The sequence below is a fragment of the Heptranchias perlo genome, chromosome 27 (assembly GCF_035084215.1).
Source record: "Heptranchias perlo isolate sHepPer1 chromosome 27, sHepPer1.hap1, whole genome shotgun sequence".
Classification (NCBI taxonomy): Eukaryota; Metazoa; Chordata; class Chondrichthyes; order Hexanchiformes; family Hexanchidae; genus Heptranchias; species Heptranchias perlo.
The window spans coordinates 32,790,464-32,810,372 of record NC_090351.1 but is presented as its reverse complement, the minus strand read 5'-3'; the positions used below and the strand labels follow the sequence as shown (position 1 = coordinate 32,810,372).

Sequence of the window (19,909 nt, the reverse complement as noted above, 5' to 3'; positions counted from 1 at the left end):
TAATTCTGAACACCAGATCACCCCTTAACTTTCTCAGCTCTAGTGAATAAAGTCCCTTAACATTCTCAAATCTCTTGACCCCTCTTCCTTAATATCATCCCTGTATTTCATGCAGTTAAAAAGTAAGGGTGAAGGTGACACAGTGCAGTGCCAATGTGTGGTGCCACTGCTGTAGGCTTGATCATCTGCCCCATGCTGCACTGTCCCCAATCTTTGCTCTGCTGCTCTGGGGAGGCCCAGCACCTTCACATAAGGGGAAGGAGAGGGCAAAAATCAGAATGAGAGGCATACATTGGCTGTAGTTGTGTGCATACTGGCAGCTGACACAAAACTGCACTGATGGAGACTTGGAAGCAGGTCAGTCACCACCCGACCTCTTGGTTGAATGATGTACGTGTGAAAGCTGGAAAAATCACTGCTATATTTTCCAGAATTGGGATTTCCTAATCTCAATAACAATATCTAGGGGGTGATGAGGAAGGGGCAGGTGACAATGCAGAAGTCAGGCAAGATGTCCCCTCTTCCCCCGAGCCATCCACAATGAAGGATGGGGAAGGGCTAATAAAATGCTGACTGACTTATGATGCTCCTAAAAACCGACTGGCTCATGACTGGCATTGGAAGAACCCTGTTTGACCTCTTAAAAAATATGACGATCAAGAGGGAGAAATATTACATCAGGTAAAAGCTGACAATTCACATAGTCTAATACTGTACAGCTTGTGTTAGTCACAACATCCATTCCATGCGCTCCAACTCACCCATGCGATTTGCCCTCACTCCACAGCGCTGTACACCAGTATATCATTGAGCTTCACCAGCGCAGCTCGTCACCTGGCTTTCCTGTTCATTCTCCTGGTTTGTTTGGACCATGCACATCATGCAGAGCAACTGATAGCTGATAGCAGAACAGTTTGGATTTGGTGCTAGTTTGTCTGGTGACTCTAACAGTAAGTTATATAAACCCTCATTTTCAGTATAAATTTATCTCTGTACTAACAGCCTATAATTCCCCTTTCATAGCACGCACATGTTGTTCCTGGCCTGAAAGAAAAGCCAAATTCACATTATGGCCTTGTCACTGGGCAGAACATTGCAACTATTGCTGCAATCGCAGTGTTAAAGCAATTACATTTCACTGTTTTCAATATCCCCACAATAAAACCCAACCTGTCGTGTATTGGTAAGAATTCAGCACAGTATGTGTGTGTTTGTTTTAAAAGTAAACTTGTTAAGTGGCAGCCCGTGTAGCTACATTTTCTCTGCCATAAGGAATGACGTAGAGTTCTCCTGCATTTTGCATAGGACAATTCTATAGACCGACATAGCAGATTTGCCATGGAAAGTAGTGCATCCTTCAGAGCTGAATCAGCCAATGTGCTTTAAACAGGATAAACATACTGAAACAAAATGAATTAAAACTGCATGCATGCAGGTCAGCTGTAGAAGGAGATTCTAGAAACAATACCATGACAGATAATTTGTCGTCCAAAGTTCCCCGTCCATATAAATAGCCATTCTGCTCCTCTGCGGAAAACGGTGGAACCTCCCACTCTTCTTCCACCACAGGAACCACATCCAGGTGGGCAATTAGAATGTACGGCTTGAGACTGTCATTTGACCCACGGACAGTAAACAAGTGACTGTAGTTTGCGATAATTTCATGATGCACAACGTTTGAGGAGAACACTGTGGGAAATACTGCGAAGAAACAAGAAACGGATCATGCAATCGAATTATTACGGGATGCCAGCTTCTGAGATTTTTTTTAAAAGATTGTAACCTGGTTATTACAAACATCTTGGTGAAATTAATGCTTCCTCTGGTACTGGAAAACGTTCTGTTATAAATTCTTTGAAGAATTTGTTTCGAAGAACTTGTTTAGAAGACAAGAACCACTTCTTTGCTGATTCTTTGGAGTTTGCATTGGCAATGTTTATCAGTAGTTATTTATGGAACCTAAGCAGGCTCAGATGTCTTACCCCCTCCCCCCCATGACCTTAGTTACTGAGCTTCTAGGCAGATGTTTATGCTATCTTAAAAATGTCTTGGTGACTCCTTGCTTAATAAAGCCTCCCTAATATAACAAGGAAAATCCTTGTCCTTGTTATCCCATAGTACTATGGAGTGTCTGTACATAACTATACAACATCCTTACTGCTGATCTCAGAAAGTACAGAGCAATTTAACCCATAATATGCCATCAATCAAAAAAGCACAACATTTTCTTGATGGAATTCAACAAAAAAGTTTAAAATTGTCTTGTTACAAGATTGGGAAAGGAGAACAAACAATATGAATATTTAAAATGTAATATATTTATTAATTTAATATTAATGTTTAATATATAAAAGGGAATTGGATATATACTTGAAAAAGAAAAATTTGCACGGCTATGGGGAAGGAGCAAGGGAGGGGGACTAATTGGATACCTCTTTCAAAGAGCTGGCACAAATCTGATGGGCCGAATGGCCTCCTTCTGTGCTGTATGATTTTCTGATTTGAGAGACCGGGCAAGTTACTACTATACAATACAGATTACAACATTTAAAAAAAAATGACAATGGCAAGATATGGATGTTTTTGATTTTCTTTTTGAAAAGGAAAGGACTGACTACCATCTCAGAACCTGCAGTAAATCACGGGGCAAGTATAAATGATAGGGAATCACTTACTCCAATCAGAATAAAAATTGCCACTCCAGTTTTAATCTGAAGCTGCACTTTGCTGCGGAACGTCAGCCCATGTTGTTATTCTCCACCCTGTCCAGCCCAAGAACACCACTGCAACAGTTGGGAAATGGACACTTGCCTTCTAAGGTAGGGAATGTTGTGGGTGGGGGTGGGAAGATAAACGCTGTCTCCAATATTCGAAGAGGTGTTATTCATATTTAAAATGATGTTAAACATCCATAATCACCTCTCCGATATTAGTTTGTTATGAAATATATTTTTGCTAATGTGTCATGTTGCAAAATCTTTGAAAAATAATGTGTCCGAGAAAAAAGGAGGCCCTACAACCCTCCGAGATCTCTGCGCTCCTCCAATTCTGGCCTCTTGCGCATCCCCGATTTTCATCGCTCCACCATTGGCGGCCGTGCCTTCAGCTGCCTAGGCCCTAAGCTCTGGAATTCCCTCCCTAAACCTCTCCGCCTCTTTATCTCTCTCTCCTCCTTTAAGATGCTCCTTAAAACCTACCTCTTTGACCAAGCTTTTGGTCACCTGTCCTTTTGTGGCTCAGTGTCAAATTTTGTTTGATAACATTCTTGTGAAGCGCCTTGGGACGTTTTACTACGTTAAAGGTGCTATATAATGCAAGTAGTTGTTGTTGAGAAGGAAAAGAGAAAAGGGTCCCCATTTAAAAAATATTTATATGATGCTTAATGCATAAGAAAACCAGGCCATACAGACAATCAAGGATCCATTCGCTAAGTCCACATGAATTGCACTCAGGAATTTAACAATCATTTGTTGAGCCAGGGCTGCTGGGACATGTTTTAGGCCGTAGAAAATCTCTGACTTCCTTACTGTTACCCCAGTCCAGTTCCTTCCCCGTCTTTCTGTGCCAATTTTATAAATTGTCGGTCCTTATTGTCTCTCAGCATTATTAACCTTCACAATAACGTAACCAGGAAATCCATTTTGTATCCCAGCAGAAAGTCAAGGATGAAACTCTCCCCATGAGACTGATCTCACAACATCCCTTCCAGACTTGGGCGGTAGTCAAAAAGGAAAAACAAAACTCCTATTTATGCTTCCACGCAGCTCTTCATGTGATTCATTTCACTCCAAGTATGATGTAATCTATGGGGCTTTGCTGCCATTTTGAGGCTGATGGCCTGACACACATCTTCAGACAATGCCAAAAAGCACAGGGATTCTGGAGAAGGTTAATTAGCTAGCTCTCTGAAATAATGAAAGCATGAATATCTCCATCTCCTACAGTTGCTATATTGTGAGAACAATCATAAAGTAATGATGAACCTTTATAAAACACTGGTTCGACCACAATTGGAGTATTGTCTCCAGTTCTGGGTACCGCACTTTAGGAAGGATGTAAAGGCCTTGGAGTAGGTGCAGAGGTGATTTACTAAAAATGATTCCAGGGATGAGGGACTTAAATTACGTGGATAGACTGGAGAAGCTGGGATTGTTCTCCTTGGAACATTGAAGGTTGAGAGGAGATTTGATAGAGGTATTCAAAATCATGAAGGGTTTAGACAGAGTAGATAGAGAGAAACTGTTCCCATTGGTGAATCAATGAAGAACCAGAGGGCATAGATTTAAGGTGACTGGCAAAAGAACCAAAGGTGACATGAGGAAAAACGTTTTTACGCAGCGAGTGGTTGGGATCTGGAATGTACTGCTTGAGGGAGTGGTGGAGGCAGATTCAATCATGGCTTTCTGGATAAGTATTTGAAAGGATAAAATGTACAGGGCTACGGTGGATAAGGCGGGGAGTGGGACCAGCTGGATTGCTCTTGCATAGAGCCGGCGCGGACTTGATGGGCTGAATGGCCTCCTTCCGTTTCTATGATTCTATGATTCTAATGCTTCCAATCGAATCGGATATTGATATCAATTAACGGTTAAAGAAATTTGTTTCCATTGCTGAAAAGCAGCAACTGTTGCTCCAGAAGCAGGATAGTATGTAGACAAGACCAACTAGTAGGTCCAAAAGGGGTTTGTCATCAGAAATCAAAGCAAAGAACCTCTTTCATGGTTCTCTCTGTGGAGTCACCCTAAACATCATGACAGTCTAGGCTTCACAATGAACCCTTAGTGATTCCCAAGTGATAGGATGGCACAAGAAATATTGGTGAACCTCACCGCGTGACATAAATCTAATTTTACTTACTATAAATTTTGTGTTTTCAAATTAATTTGGTATACTGCTGCAATGTAATAGTCTTATTTTGATTAGATATTAAGCTTTAGCTGTAAAAACAAACAAAAAGATTGCAATTCTATTTAGACATGACATTCCAGAAACAAGAGATGGAATGCATGCTTAGACTATTGCAATACAGCTGTGAATGGAAAAAGCACAATAAATCCCACGCACTGCTACTTTACGACGCCTTAGTCAAAGAGGCTTTGTATATCTGTGTGTGTTACATGGTCTGGGAGGAGAAGGAATTTAAACCATCTTCCCAGGTTCAGTCACAATACAGTGAATCTCACATTGAACACAGATTCATTGAAATCCATAATATTGAGGGGAAAAAGCCAATGGCTCAATTGAGTTACCATGTACGTGAAAGGTTGTGCTGAAATCGCTACCCACTAATAATCTTCCATCAATAAAAGATAATAAAAAGCAATGGCAATAGACTTTTATTCATGGAAATCGCTGTTTGCTTTTAAACTGAAAAGGTGACAAATTTGAAGTTTTTTTTTAAAAAAAAGTGCCACTTTCAGTTCAGTTACAGGAAATCATTACTCTCAGGGGCAGAGTCCTTTTGCAAATTCTAAGTAACTTCAACCTCAGTGACAACCAGGCAGTTAGCCTTTCCCTAGAGACTGAAGTTCGAACTCACTATTTGAATCAATATTGAGGCAGAATTTGGACAATTTACCGTAATAAACTTCCTCTTTCTCACTCTCCTGCCCTATTTCGTTATAGAGTCAGCTGGTGATACTTTGAGGAAAAGGAATGCTTAGGGCAGTACTTTCAAGATAAAGTACTATTAAAATTTCCTGAGTTGCAATCTTTCAATCTTCTCTGCTCTCCTTGTTGTGAACCTCTCTTCTCTGCATGGAGCTACTTATCTGATTCCAGTACATTCTTCATTAAATCCTACAGACTGGCATCCTTTATGATCTGGGATGTTGATTGGGAAACTGCCTTGTCTATGAAAACTTGGCATGAGCTGGGTACACAGCAGTTCAAGCAATTACAATACTATAACAAAGTGCATCAACAACAACTTGCCTTTATATAGCACCTTTTAACGTAGAAAAATGTCCCAAGACGCTTCACAGAGGAGGAGAAAAACCAACACAGAGCCTTTGAGTGGGAGTTAGGAGAAGTGACTAAAGTATAGTTAGAGATGGGCTTTGAGAAGCAGTTAACGGAGAGGAGAGAGGTTCTGAAGTGCCACCTTTGCCCCCCAGTAAAAATCGCTGGTGACCTCGGGCAGCTAGCAGCTCTACACTGTCTGCTGGTGTCCAAAATTCTGGCTGCCGCTCCCCAGTGCAGCGTGACCAATGCAAAAGAAGCTCCAGAAAAATATTCAAATGAGCTGACTTTGCATTATTGGGAGAGGATGTTTAAATCCCTGCTGAATTTGACCAACAAACACAAACAAATGGACACTGGGTCTGAAAAAGTGACTCCACATAAAACAGAGATGGTTGGCACGTATGCAGTGCAATAGTCCCTAAATGATATTAGGAATGTTATCTCCATTCTTAACACATGAACAAAAAACTTACCATTTCCGATGCGATCGCATGTTGATTGCTGATGACTAACATCCTCTCCAGGTTTCGCGCCCGGCAGTCAGCCTGATTTACAGGCTGGCTGCCGTCAGGAGCTGCAACATGGGGGGAGCGGGGGACGAGAAAGAGAGAGAGCGAGACATCATCTGCAGCTGGAACGGAAGATCGGGGGGGGGGAGAGGGGAAGATCGGGGGAAGATTGGGAGGACGTCAGGGGGGAGCGGGGACGATCGGGGGGAAGATCGGGAGGACGTCAGAGGGGAAGATCAGGGGGAAGATCGGGAGGACATTGGGGGGATGAAGAGGGGGACATCGGGGGGAAGTTACATGGGTAAGATGGGTATAGAGGGATATGGGCCAAGTGCAGGCAATTGTGACTAGCTTAGTGGTACAAACTGGGCGACATGGACATGTTGGGCCGAAGGGCCTGTTTCCATGTTGTAAACTTCTATGATTCTATGATTCTAAGATCGGGAGGACATCGGGGGGGTGGGTGAGACATCGGGATGACATCGGGGGGATGAAGAGGGGGACACCAGAGAGGGAGACATCGGACATCGGAGCAGGGTGCAAAGGGACGTTCATTTTGTGTTTTCACTTCCATCTATGATTTTTTATTTAATTTATTTAGTTTCTTGTTACCTGATCCAGCCCTTCACACCCGGTTTCACCAGGCGTGAATCAGAAGCGGTGGGCAAGCCGCCCTGGTAAGTTGAAAATCGTTCGAATTACTTTATCTGTCACAGGTAAAGTGCCTTAAGTACTTCAATGAGGTACATTTGGCTCTTTAACTGTCATCCCGCCGGTGGGACTCCTGTTTTTGGGTCGCCCGTGTGCACACGGTGGGTCCTTGGGAAACTCGGAAGTCGACGGATTGGAGCCGGCTTCCAAACCCGAACGGGATTTCCGCAATTTTCAAAGCACCCGCAGTTGCCTCTTAAAATCACCCCCCTAGTGTCTGTTGTTATGCATTTTTATTAGTTCTTTTCTTCTTTCTAATTATTTATCACAACAATCACATCTACCAATCACATTCTACTGTAGAAAGAATTTCCTTCCTGAATGACCAATCATATCTACAGAAAACAAGACACAGCCACTGTGACAGCTCCCCACTGATCTAAACCTTATCCCTGGACTCCTGCTCGGAAAACAAGGCATCGTCACCATCTTGGCCCCAGCTTTGTGTTTGTTTCCTACATTACAACAGTGACTACACTTCAAAAGTACTTCATTGGTTGTAAAGCGCTTTGGGACGTCCTAAGGTTGTGAAAGGTGTTATATAAATGCAAGTTTTTCTTTCTTTTCTTTTTTTCTCTCGCAGGCTAAGTACTGATGAACATTGGTAGTGGGACCAGAAGTTAAGAGCCTGGTCCATACTATCCATGAGCAATGCCACGGGAGGTGTACTAAAGTTGAATAATACCATGAATAGGAACAGCAGATGCAAATAGCCCTCTCTACTGGAGTGGAATGTCATAAGCAGAGGGAGTTCTATAAAAAATGTTTGTTCTCTGACTGCATCATCTAGCACTTTGAAAGCATTAGACATACCAATGCAGGATGTTTGAGAAACTCCAGCTATTTCCATTTATAATACTAAGAAATTTAGACTGAGGTTGGCTGTGACACCACAAACAGTTGGATAGGCCATTGAGACTTACTTTGCAGGCTCTCATGCGAGGAATGGGTGAGGTACCAGATCGCTGACAGCGCTCATGGAACCAAACCCAGTATGAGTCAGAAGGGTGGGTACAAAACAAAAATAGGGAGAAAAATTACAAAATTAAGAACATGTTTTATACTTCTCTTTTAGAGAAGAAAATATAGAAAGCAGAAACACTCTCAACCTGCATCACACAAAATAATCAGACTGGTTTCTGCTTCCACTCAAAAATAATTGCATTTGCTGGAAGCATTGCTAGACTTGGTTCTGGGGAATGAGGCGGGCCAAGTGGAGCAAGTGTCAGTGGGGGAACACTTAGGGAACAGCAATCATAGTATCATAAGGTTTAGAATAGCTATGGAAAAGGACATGGACCACTCTAAAGTAAAAATACTCAATTGGAGGAGGGCCAATTTCAGTGGGATGAGAACTGATCTGGCCTGGGTCAATTGGAATCAAAGATTGGCAGGCAAAACTGTAATTGAACAATGGGTAGCCATTAAGGAGGTGATGGTTCAGGTACAATCTAGGTACATTCCCACGAGGGAGAATGGTAGGGCAACTAAAGTCAGAGCTCCCTGGATGACAAAGAAGATAGAGAGTAAGATGAAGCAGAAAAAAATGGCATATGACAGATGTTAGGCTGATAACACAAGTGAGAACCAGGCTGAATATAGAAAGTTCAGAGGGGAAGTGCGAAAGGGAGTAAGAGGGCCAAAGAGAGAGTATGAGAATAGACTGGTAGCAAACATAAAAGGGAATCCAAAAATCTTCTATAGGTATGTAAACAGCAAATGGGCAGTAAGAGGAGGGGTGGGGCCTATAAGGGACCAAAAAGGAGATCTATTCATGGAGGCAGAGGGCATGGCCGAGGTACTAAATGAGTACTTTGCATCTGTCTTTACCAAGGAAAAAGATGCTGCCAGAGTCTCAGTAAAGGAAGATGTAGTTGAGATACTGGATGGGCTAATAATTGATAAAGAGGAGGTACTAGAAAGGCGAGCTGTACTTAAAGTAGATAAGTCGCCTGGTCTGGCTGGGATGCATCCTAGGTTGCTGAGGGAAGTAAGGGTGGAAATTGCGGAGGTACTGGCCATAATCTTCCAAACATCCTCAGATACGGGAGTGGTGACAGAGGACTGGAGAACTGCAAATGTTACACCCTTGTTCAAAAAAGGGTGTAAGGATAAACCCAACAACTACAGGCCAGTCAGTTTAACCTCAGTGGTGGGGAAACTTTTAGAAATGATAATCCAGAACAGAATTAGCAGTCACTTGGACAAGTGTGGATTGATTAGGGAAAGCCAGCACAGATTTGACTTGATAGAGTTTTTTGATGAGGTAACAGAGAAGGTTGATGAGGGCAATGCGGTTGATGTGGTGTATATGGACTTTCAAAAGGCATTTGATAAAGTGCCGCATAATAGGCTTGTCATCAAGATTGAAGCCCATGGAATAAAGGGGGCAGTAGCAGCATGGATACAAAATTGGCTAAGTAACAGGAAGCAGAGAGTAGTGGTGAACGATTGTTTTTCACATTTGAGAGGGGTGTACAGTGGTGTTCCCCAGGAGTTGGTGCTGGGACCACTACTTTTCTTGATATATATTAACGACATGGACTTGGGTGTACAGGGCACAATTTCAAAATTTGCAGATGACACAAAACTGGAAGGGAAGTGACCAGTGAGAAGGATAGTGACAGACTTCAAGAGGATATAGACAGCTGGTGGAATGGGCGGACACATGGCAGATGAAATTTAACGCAGAAAAATGCGAAGTGATACATTTCATTAGGAAGAACGAGGCGAGGCAATATAAACTAGAGGGCACAATTCTAAAAGGGGTACAGGAACAGAGAGATCTGGGATCTATGTGCACAAATTGTTGAGAATGGCAGGGCAGGTTGAGAAAGCGGGTAAAAAAGCTTAAGGGATCCTAGGCTTCATATATGGAGGCATAGAGTACAAAAGCAAGGAAATCACGATGAACATTTATAAAACAGTGGTTCAACCACAACTGGAGTACTGTGTCCAGTTCTGGGCACTCCACTTCAGGAAAGATGTGAAGGCCTTAGAGAGGGTGTAGAAAAGATTTACTAGAATGATTCCAGGGATGAGGGACTTTAGTTATGTGGCTAGACTGGAGAAGCTGGGGTTGTTCTCCTTGGAACAGAGATAGTTGCAAGGAGGTATTCAAAATCATGAAGGTTCTAGACAGAATAGAGAGAAACGGTTCCCATTGGCGGAAGGGTCAAGAACTAGAAGACACAGATTTAAGGTGATTGGCAAAAGAACCAAAGGTGACATGAGGAAAAGCTTTTTTACACAATGAGTGGTTAGGATCTGGAATGCACTGTTTGAGGAAGTGGTGGAGGCAGATTCAATTGTGGCTTTCAAAAGGGAACTGGACGAGTACTTGAAAGGAAAAAAATTGCAGGGCTACGGGAATAGGGCGGGGAAGTGGGACTAGCTGGATTGCCCTTGCATAGAGCCGGCACAGCCTCGATGGGCCAAATGGCCTCCTTCAAATGCTGTAACCTTTCTATGATTCTACGCATCCATATTTGCATCTGGAACCCAGTCAATAATCCTTCAGGATATGTACATTTAGTCACATTTTCCAAACATAATCAAATATTTAAAACATATGATATAAACAGAATGCACTGCAAAGATGTGCAGAACGCAATTTCTATCCTACTTATGATGCTGGCCCTAACTTATTCATGAGTTCTAACATTTAGAAGTGATCCAGGGAGCCCCACTTGCAGAATATACCTGCTCTTCACAATGTATCTTCTACTCACAGTTATAACTGTAGACTATGGTGGGAGGACTCAGCTGCAGAGATGTCAGTAAAGCCAATTTACTGTAGAGAACTAACCCTTTAACACTACATTATAAGCCTTTCTGTAAAATACATTTAATTTGGTGCATTTTAACTCCCTCCCCCCCCAACCCAAAAAAAAAATTCAATGATTCCTTGCGGAAAATAATTCCTCATCCCAACAACAAAAAAAACGTCGTTGGAAAAATACATTAGCGACTGTCACAGGGATCAATCGCTTCAATGCAGAGGTCGGGGGGTGGGTTCGGTTATTTTCAGCAGATTCTTAGACAATAAGAACGGTACCTTGAGGCAGATAATCCCGAAACTCTTCCAGAGCTGAGATGTTAAAGTCGGTCGCGTTGCGGACCACGGTGGGGATTCGAAGCGCCCCTTTAAAAGCGTGGAGCAGTTGCCTTCTCTCTGCCTGGCTGAAGTTGGCGGTGAGGGTCACCCCCCGGCTGTCAGGGGAGCCCGCCGCCTGCTCACCAGCCGGGTTAAAGGTGTACGTCCTGATCAGGACTGCGATCAGAAAGACCAGGAACACGGTCACCAGCACCAGCGAGACTGTCGCGGCGATTTTAACTGCGCGCTTTGCACCCTTCATCTCCCCTTTCCAAAAAACAAAACAAAATTAATAAAACTGTCAGCAGCAGCAAGCAGCAAGCAGCAAGAGCTAGGACTCCGCCCGAGGGCACGGACCGCTCACTAGCAGCAACTGCAATGCCCAGTGGGAGTTGTAGTCCCATTTAATGTTCAGAGGATCACAAGGTTATTATCACCGAGGAAGGTCATTCGCTCCAATTGTCCCAGCAGTGGGGCAAGAGAGTTCCAGATTTCTACTGCATAGAATCATAGAAAGGTTACAGCTCGGAAGGAGGCCGTTCAGCCCATCAGGTCCGCGCCAGCTCTATGCAAGAGCAATCCAGCTAGTCCCACTCCCTCGCCCTTTCCCCGTAGCCCTGCAAATTTTTTTCCTTTTAAGTTTATCAAGTTCCCTTTTGAAGGCCAGGATTGAATCTGCCTCCATAATACTCCAGTTGTGGCCGAACCAGTGTTTTATAAAGGTTCATCATTACTTTATGATGGGTCTCCCAATATAACAACTGTAGGAGATGGAGATATTCGTGCTTTTATTATTTCAGAGATCTTTTGTACTCTATGCCTCTCCTTGTTCTTCCTACCGAAAATGTATCACTTCGCATTTTTCTGTGTTAAATTTCATCAGCCATGTGTCCGCCCATTCCACTAGCCTGTCAATATCCTCGTGAAGTCTATCACTATCTTCCTCACTGTTTACTACCCTTCCAAGTTTTGTATCATCTGCAAATTTTGAAATTGTGCCCTGTATACCCAAGTCCAAGTCATTAATATATATCAAGAAAAGCAATGGTCCCAGCACTGACCCCTGCGGAACACCACTGTACACCTCCCTCCAATCCGAAAAACCACCGTTCACCACTACTCTCTGTTTCCTGTCCCTTAGCCAATTCTGTATCTATGTTGCTACTGCCCCCTTTATTTCCTTGGCCGCAATTTGATGATAAGCCTACCGTGCGGCACTTTATCAAATGTCTTTTGAAAGTCCATATACACCACATCAACTGCATTGCCCTCATCTACCCTCTCTGTTACCTCATCAAAAAACTCTATCATGTTAGTTAAACATGATTTGCATTTAACAAACTCGTGATGGCTTTCCCACCCTTGTCCAAGTGACTGTTAGGTCATTAACAAATTAACAAATGACCTAACATGTTGATCACTCTTTGTCTGAAGAACGATCTCCTGATATCAGTCCCAAAACCCATTTGATCCCACGTCCCCCGGTTCTATTCAGCCAGTTTAAAGTAATATTTGTGATTAATTTTTTTTCTGTATCCTCATCCAAAACTCTGCTGCCCATAACCTAACTCGCACCAAGTCTCGTTCATTCATTACTCCAACACCTCTATTTTAAAATTTTCATCCTTGTGTTCAAATCCCACCATGGCCTCACCCCTCCCTATCTCTGTAACCTCCTCCAGTCCTACAACCCTCCGAGAACTCTGAAATCCTCCAACTCTGGCCTTATGTGCATTTCCGACTGACTTCGCCCCACCAATGGCGGCCGTGCCTTCAGTTGCCTCGGCCCTAAGCTTGGAATTCCCTCCCTAAACCTCTCCACCTCTCTACCTCTCTCTCCTCCTCTGAGATGCTCCTTAGAACCTACTTCTTTGACCAAACGTCTAGTCACCCAGCCTACTATCTCCTTCTTTGGCTTAGTGTTAATATTTGTCTGATTACGCTCCTGTGACGCACCTTGGGATGTTTTACTATGTTAAAGGCACTATATCAATGCAAGTTGGTACAATGGCTCCACCCACTTCCTATCACCCGCCCGATGTAATGACAATCAGCCCCATTATTGTTTTAGATATGCAAATCTCCTGACCCTTTAAATTCTCATAAGACATGCTGGACACCTCATTAATTAAATGCAACTCCCCAGTCATATGCTTAGGCACAGAGGACAAGCTTTAGCCCACATTAAATAAATATTCTGATTGTTTGGGATCCAAAAATGTTGTTTAAATATCCATATAGTACTACAGTCATGCAGAAATATGTTTAAAGGGATTACTTTGCTCTCTTTAATATAATGAAACATTTCCCTACATATTTTTGCCAAACGGATACAAGTTGCTAAGGTACAATAGATACGAATGTAAACACTATTATAGCAACACCACCATTCTAATATGATCATATCTATATTTATCTCCATTTATCATTTAAATTAACCTCAGTGTTATTGCTTGTTTTTGTTTAATCTCATTGGTTACACTTTCCCTGTTCTTTCCATAGCGAAACTGAAGCAAAAGCAGATCAACTTGTCTTTTAAAAAACTTCATTCTTTCCACTCCAGCTGTGAGTAACACTGATTCATTCTGAGGTATTTGAAGCTTTTGTTTTTGTAAATAATTGCTCTTGCTTGTTTATATCTATTATAAAACAGAATTTGCTTGTGAATGAAGATTTGACACTTAATCCTACTACTAATTGTTAAGTTAGGCTTTATTATTACAAGCTGCACTGGCTTCCTGTGTAACAGAGAATCTATTTCTGTTCTCCTTGCTAAATTTTCCCACAGCTTTCCCTCTCATGACATCCTCCAGATCCTATGACCCTGTAAACACCGGCCATTCCTTCCAAACCAGCTTACGTCTCATTCCCCCATCTCTATGCTGAAATTTAAGTGGCTGCTCCTTCAGCTACCACACCCCTACCCTCCCTGCTTTCAAAAACCCCCTTAAGATCCCTCCCATTTCCTCCCTCCTAACGCTCTTCCCTTTCCCCCTCCTGCTCTATGCCTACTCTCTAGCCACTGTTAATGAAGTTCTCTGAACCATCTCTCCATATGTAATGTGCTGTATAGAAATGTTAAGCTTCTGTTATAAGCACAAGATAAATATTGTTGGCTGGGAATTTCCTCAGAGCTGCTCCTGCTCCATTGCTGTAACTTTGCTGGAAGTGTGTTGGATACCCCGGATATCCATGTTAGCAAGGTTTCCACTGCACTTCCAGGAAAGTTACGATGCCAGAACTGGAGCAGCCCAGAGGAAATTTCCAGCCATTGTCTTTTTTCCTTCTCAGGAAATAAAATTGAATGTGAAAGGGCATGTGGGTGGTTTTTGATTGCATACCTTTGTGGCTTGTGCTGTAAGATTTCAGGACTTGCTCCAATATTTAATGGTGACATCAATCATCCTTCTTTTTCTACTGAACAGGAATCTTAAAAGCCATTTTTTTCCCCTCAGGAACAGGAGCTACTTATATATCAAGTGGGCCCTGCAAAATGAACCCGATTGGCAATTCAAAGTTAGTTTTATTATTGAATGTAATTAATTCAGGCGACATCATCAAAGAACACCCAACTAATTGTGTGTAATTTTCAGTCAAATAGTTCTTGTAATTGTAGGGAAGTGTCAGGAAGTCTAGACAGAAAGTTAAGTACAAACATTTTTTTGTTATTGCAAAGTCGGACTTGGGAAACTGAACTTAACCTGTTCCTCAGGAAAGTAGCCAAAAAGAATTCCAGTTAATGCAAATGTAAACTTGAAAGGGTTGATGCCCGGGGGTTAAACTGGCATCACAGATCGCTCGCCCGTCATAGAAACCGTCCGAGTTTCATTTCTTCTGATTTAAATGGAAATAAAAATCGGGTGGTCTCTATAACAGCCAGCCAATCCGCGATGCTAGTTTCCCACCCGAGTAGCAAGTTGAAAATTATCCCAATAAAAGTTTTTAATCAAAAATGGTAGTTACAACTCCTCGATGTTGACTTGGCTTTCTTTTTTTAAACGCACCCCACCCTGGAAGTTAATTTCTGTTCTGTGTATCCCCTGCCGCTTGTTCATCTGGAAAGAACCCAAACAAGTACATTCCTCTAAACATAAAAGAAAAATGACAGGAAGAAGAGACTTTCTGTCTACTCATCCCTAAACAAGCCATCACTGGCTTGAGCTTCACACCGTTTTCAGCCACAAAATACGGAAATAATGTCGCACAGAACAGAAGGAAAGTATTCCAGAGTGCAGCTTCCCCCTCCCAGATGGTTCAAAAGGCAGATGGCTTTCTAATCTGTAATTTTATTAAGTGGAGACAAAATACCTATTATTCCACCAAGGCTATCAGCTACTTCCAGATGGATTAATGGAATCAATCTGGGTAAATGTCTGATGACAACTACTTGCATTTATATAGCGCCTTTACCATAGTAAAATGTCTCAAGGCGCTTCACAGGAGCATTAGCAAATAAAATTTACTACCGAGCCACATAAGGAGGTATTTAGGACAGGTGACCAAAAGCTTGGTCAAAGAGGTAGGTTTTAAGGAGCGTCTTAAAGGAGGAGAGAGAGGTAGAGAGGCTTAGGGAGGGAATTCCACAGCTTAGGGCCTAGGCAGCTGAAGGCACGGCCGCTAATGGTGGAACGATTAAAATCGGGGCTGAGCAAGAGAATAGAATTGGAGGAGCGCAGAGATCTTGGACTGAGCTAATTATAATGCTGCCAGTTGAAGTGCCATTTTCCACCTGCTGGTAGCGGAAAAGCTTGGCTGCTGACTTTCCGATCTTGCTCGGTTCCTGAGTGGCAGGGAGCTGAAAACGAGGCTCAAGATAGAGGCAGCCCAGCTGACAAAAGGGCAAAGTATCAAAAGTGGAAGTCTCAACTCACTCTGCAAATCCCCCCCTTTTATTTGGCACGGTCACTTGTGGAGTTCAGATCAGGTAGGAGCCTATCTTGCCGTTGTCTGTGACCTCTGGTTCCTGTATCTATTTCAATGGCCAGCACATACTGTGGGAGGACCAGACTCCAGTCTATAGTTCAAACAATTAGAAGTGCCAAACTTGCACAGGTGGAATTGCCATTTGCTTAATCTTGTTTCTTCAGCTGAAGTTAATGGTTTTGTGGAGATTGAAGTATTTGAAATTATTTCTTTCTGATGCTGGGGAGGAGGAGGGAGGGAGAAAAACATTTGCATTTTGTGCTGAAGGGGATATACCATTATAAAATTGGCACCACACACAGAGCAACTCACATCCTTTTTGATATCCAAAGTATGGGGGGAAAAAATTCGATAGGACCTATTATTGGGTGTAGGTAGTCTGATCCGCTATTAATCCACGCCCAATGGCCCCTGCACAGGCAAGACCAGAACTCTGTCCGGCTTCAGTACTTAACGTCAATCTGTGTTGAAATCCAGGCCTTGCTTGTCGATTCAATGCAACTCGCACTTTCCACCAGCAGAGGGAGCCCCAATCTCTTAAAGGGAGGATGTCTCTTAAAATCTCTTAAAGGTACCTGTTATTTGCTAAAAATAACAGTCTCCTGTCTACACGGAGTCTGAATGGAGATCAGACATCGTACACATAAAACACAGATGCAGGTCCCGTCCCTATGTTTACACACGGATGAGTTATGTTAAAACATTGAAGAAAGATGGCGCACTACTAAATCCCACATCCTCCAATCTCCATGCCTGACCTCACCAATCTGCCCATCTGAGTTGGTACCAGGCCTATGATTGTGTATGCACCAAGGTTCTCTGCTGATGCACTAGAGGGCTTGATGCGCAGAAGGAGGGACATCCTATATCTGCGGCGGGGGTGGGGGGGGTGCCCAAGAGGCCGTCCAGATAAATGCCCAAATGGCATTGGGAGGTAACGGGGGACGAAGTCAATGCCAGGCGCATAGCGCCAAGAACAGGGATGCAGTGCAGGAAAAAGATCAATGCTTTGACACGAGTAGTCAAGGTGAGTGAGGTCAACGGTCAAGAGGCATCTCCTATCAACTGCACCACTAGCTGCATCCACTGCTCCACGCACTACACCCACCCATCACCCACCTACCAACAAACTCTTTCAATCAGTACTCAACTCTTCCAATCAGATGCTTCCTCTCACCCTGACACATTACCACTGTGCGCGCGCAGCCAAGAATCCATCTTGGATGTTCGAGCGGCCGTGTAGCGCTGTAACAACGGTGGCTACATGGCCCAATTTAGCGCCTCATGTTTTAAACACAATAAAAACATTCATAAAATGACAATGTGATTAAGTTTATCCATTGAACTTTTTTGGGGGGGTCTTTTAATACCTTCATTAAATTTTTACTTGAAAGCCTCACCCTCCCCCAAAAGCCTTGGTTTGGATTTTGTGGGGCCCATTTTAACGCAGCTCACCCGACGGGAATGAAGCGGGGTGGGGGGGGAGCTGTTAAAATCGATCAATTCGACTCATCGCCCTGTCCCCATTGTAATCAGGCCGGCTGTCATTTTATCTGCTCATTTCATTTAGGTGGCTGGGGTGCCCTCCGCAAACAAGTGCAAATCTCCTGAATGCACACAGATCGGAGTTCTATGATGAAATCAGGACCCCAACATACTTTTGACCTGGCGAGATTGGCTCCAAGCATTGACTGACTGATTGGAAGCACAATTTAAAGGGGCACTCATATGTTTCATTAAACAGGCCTCTACCATAAGATCACTATGTATTTGCTGTACAGGTAGAGTTACCCACTGTGAACATTAGTTTACAACATTAATAAAGAGCAGTTCATAACGATCAGCATTATCGTGCATGGACAGGGGATAAATATGGGAAAGAGAAGTTAGAAGGCAAACATAGACAAAGACTAAATAAAAAGGGACAAATTATATCATGTCACAAAATAAATAATTTAGACAGCCGATCGAAAAGACACTTTATATTGGATAAGCATAGCAAGGTGTATGAATTGTATGCAAATCTGTACACTTTATAGCTCCTAAGACAACAGACTGGGAAGCTTGGAAATGGCTGATTTGCTGCCCTGGAAATTGCTTCCAATCTGCTCTTCGATGATCTTCTGACTGACTGAGAGAAGACGGGTTAGTGCAGCTATGTGGATCCAGCTGAGAAAGATTGGGAGTTACAGCAAGAAAGCAAGAAGGAATGAAGGTCGAGTGAGGAATACTGGAGCTGGGAAAAACTTTGGCAACCTGGCACTTAAGCCAGGATGTGCCTCTCTCCACCCCCTGCAGATTTTTGGCCTCATGATCTCTTTTAGACTCGGGACTTCCTTTTCGAATAGATCTGAGCCTTTTGGGAAAATTTTGCATTCTCCACAGTTTGTGGTCGTTATCCGAAGTGCTTTGCGCACACTACATTTGCATTACAGCAAATCCCCATCAGCTAAACCTGTTAAGTGGTAATGAAGTTTGCTTGAGAAATGTGAAGTGAGCATTGTTAGAGTGTATTGTGACTGGCTGCTTTTTCTCATTGCTGCTGACAAGTTTGTATTTCATAAGAACATAAGAAATAGGAACAGGAGTAGGCCGTATGGCCCCTCGAGTCTGCTCCGCCTTCAATAAGATCATGGCTGATCTTTGACCTCAACTTCACTTTCCCGCCCGATCCCCATATCCCTTGATTCCCTTAATATCCAAAAATCTATCGATCTCAGCCTTGAATATACTCAACGACTGAACATCCACAGCCCTCTGGGGTAGAGAATTCCAAAGATTCACAACCCTCTGAGTGAAGAAATTTATCCTCATCTCAATCCTAAATGGCTGATTCCTTATTCTGAGACTATGCCCCCTAGGTCTAGACTCTCCAGCCAGGGGAAACAGCCTCTCAGCATCTACCCTGTCATGCCCCCTATGAATTTTATACATTTCAATGAGATCACCTCTCATTTTTCTAAACTCCAGAGAGTATAGGCCCATTCTACTCAATCTCTCCTCATAGGATATTCCTTTCATGGTCTCACTAACTTCGTACTCCTGCCCTCCAGTTTTGTGATCAGAATTTAAATGAAGCCACCTGTTTTCATCTATATTCGGAATGCCGGTTAAACAACCTGGATCATGTCCCCTTACTGCCTTTTCTCCGATGAAAACAACTTTTAATTTGTGAGCTTCTCCTCATAACAAAAGTTTTTACCACCAATTATCATTTCCATTGCTAGTCTTTGAGTCCATTCCAGCACGACAATGAAAATAGGGCACCCAAAACGACCATTCTCCTCTAAATGTGGCCTTACCAACAACAACAAAACAACTTGCATTTACACATCACCTTTAACGTAGTAAAACGTCCCAAAGCTCCTCACATGAGCATAATCAGACAAAAAAATGTACCCCGAACCAAAGAAGGGGACATTAGGACAGGTGACCAAAAGCTTGGTTTTAAGGAGCATCTTAAAGGAAGAGAGAGAGTTGGAAAGATGGAGAGCTTTAGGGAATTCCGGAGCTTAGGGCCTAGACAACTGAAGGCACGGCCGCCAGTGGTGGGGCAAAGGCAGTTGGGGATGCAGAAGCGGCCAGAGTTAGTGGAACGCAGAGTTCACGGAGGGTTGTAGGGCTGGAGGAGGTTACAGAGGTAGGGAGGGGTGAGGTCTTGGGAGGGATTTGAACATAAGGATGAGAATTTCAAAATCGAGGCGTT

At 43.1% G+C, this 19,909-nt stretch overlaps 1 protein-coding gene and 1 long non-coding RNA gene across 3 annotated transcripts in view; one reads left to right on the top strand and one right to left on the bottom strand.

Moving 5' to 3' along the window:
- LOC137344547 (N-fatty-acyl-amino acid synthase/hydrolase PM20D1-like) overlaps window positions 1–11,635 on the bottom strand; it is a 51,234-nt gene extending 39,599 nt beyond the window's left edge. The window contains exons 1-2 of the mRNA XM_068007593.1: window positions 11,242–11,635; window positions 1,469–1,701 (exon numbers count right to left, since the gene is read on the bottom strand). Coding sequence (XP_067863694.1) covers window positions 1,469–1,701; window positions 11,242–11,542 — 534 coding nt within the window. The 5' untranslated portion in view covers window positions 11,543–11,635. The remainder of the gene's footprint in view (window positions 1–1,468; window positions 1,702–11,241) is intronic.
- LOC137344549 (uncharacterized) overlaps window positions 1–19,909 on the top strand; it is a 103,098-nt gene that overhangs the window by 52,785 nt on the left and 30,404 nt on the right. For both annotated transcript variants that reach the window (XR_010968382.1, XR_010968381.1), the window contains one exon: window positions 13,783–13,870. This is a non-coding gene — a long non-coding RNA (uncharacterized lncRNA). The remainder of the gene's footprint in view (window positions 1–13,782; window positions 13,871–19,909) is intronic.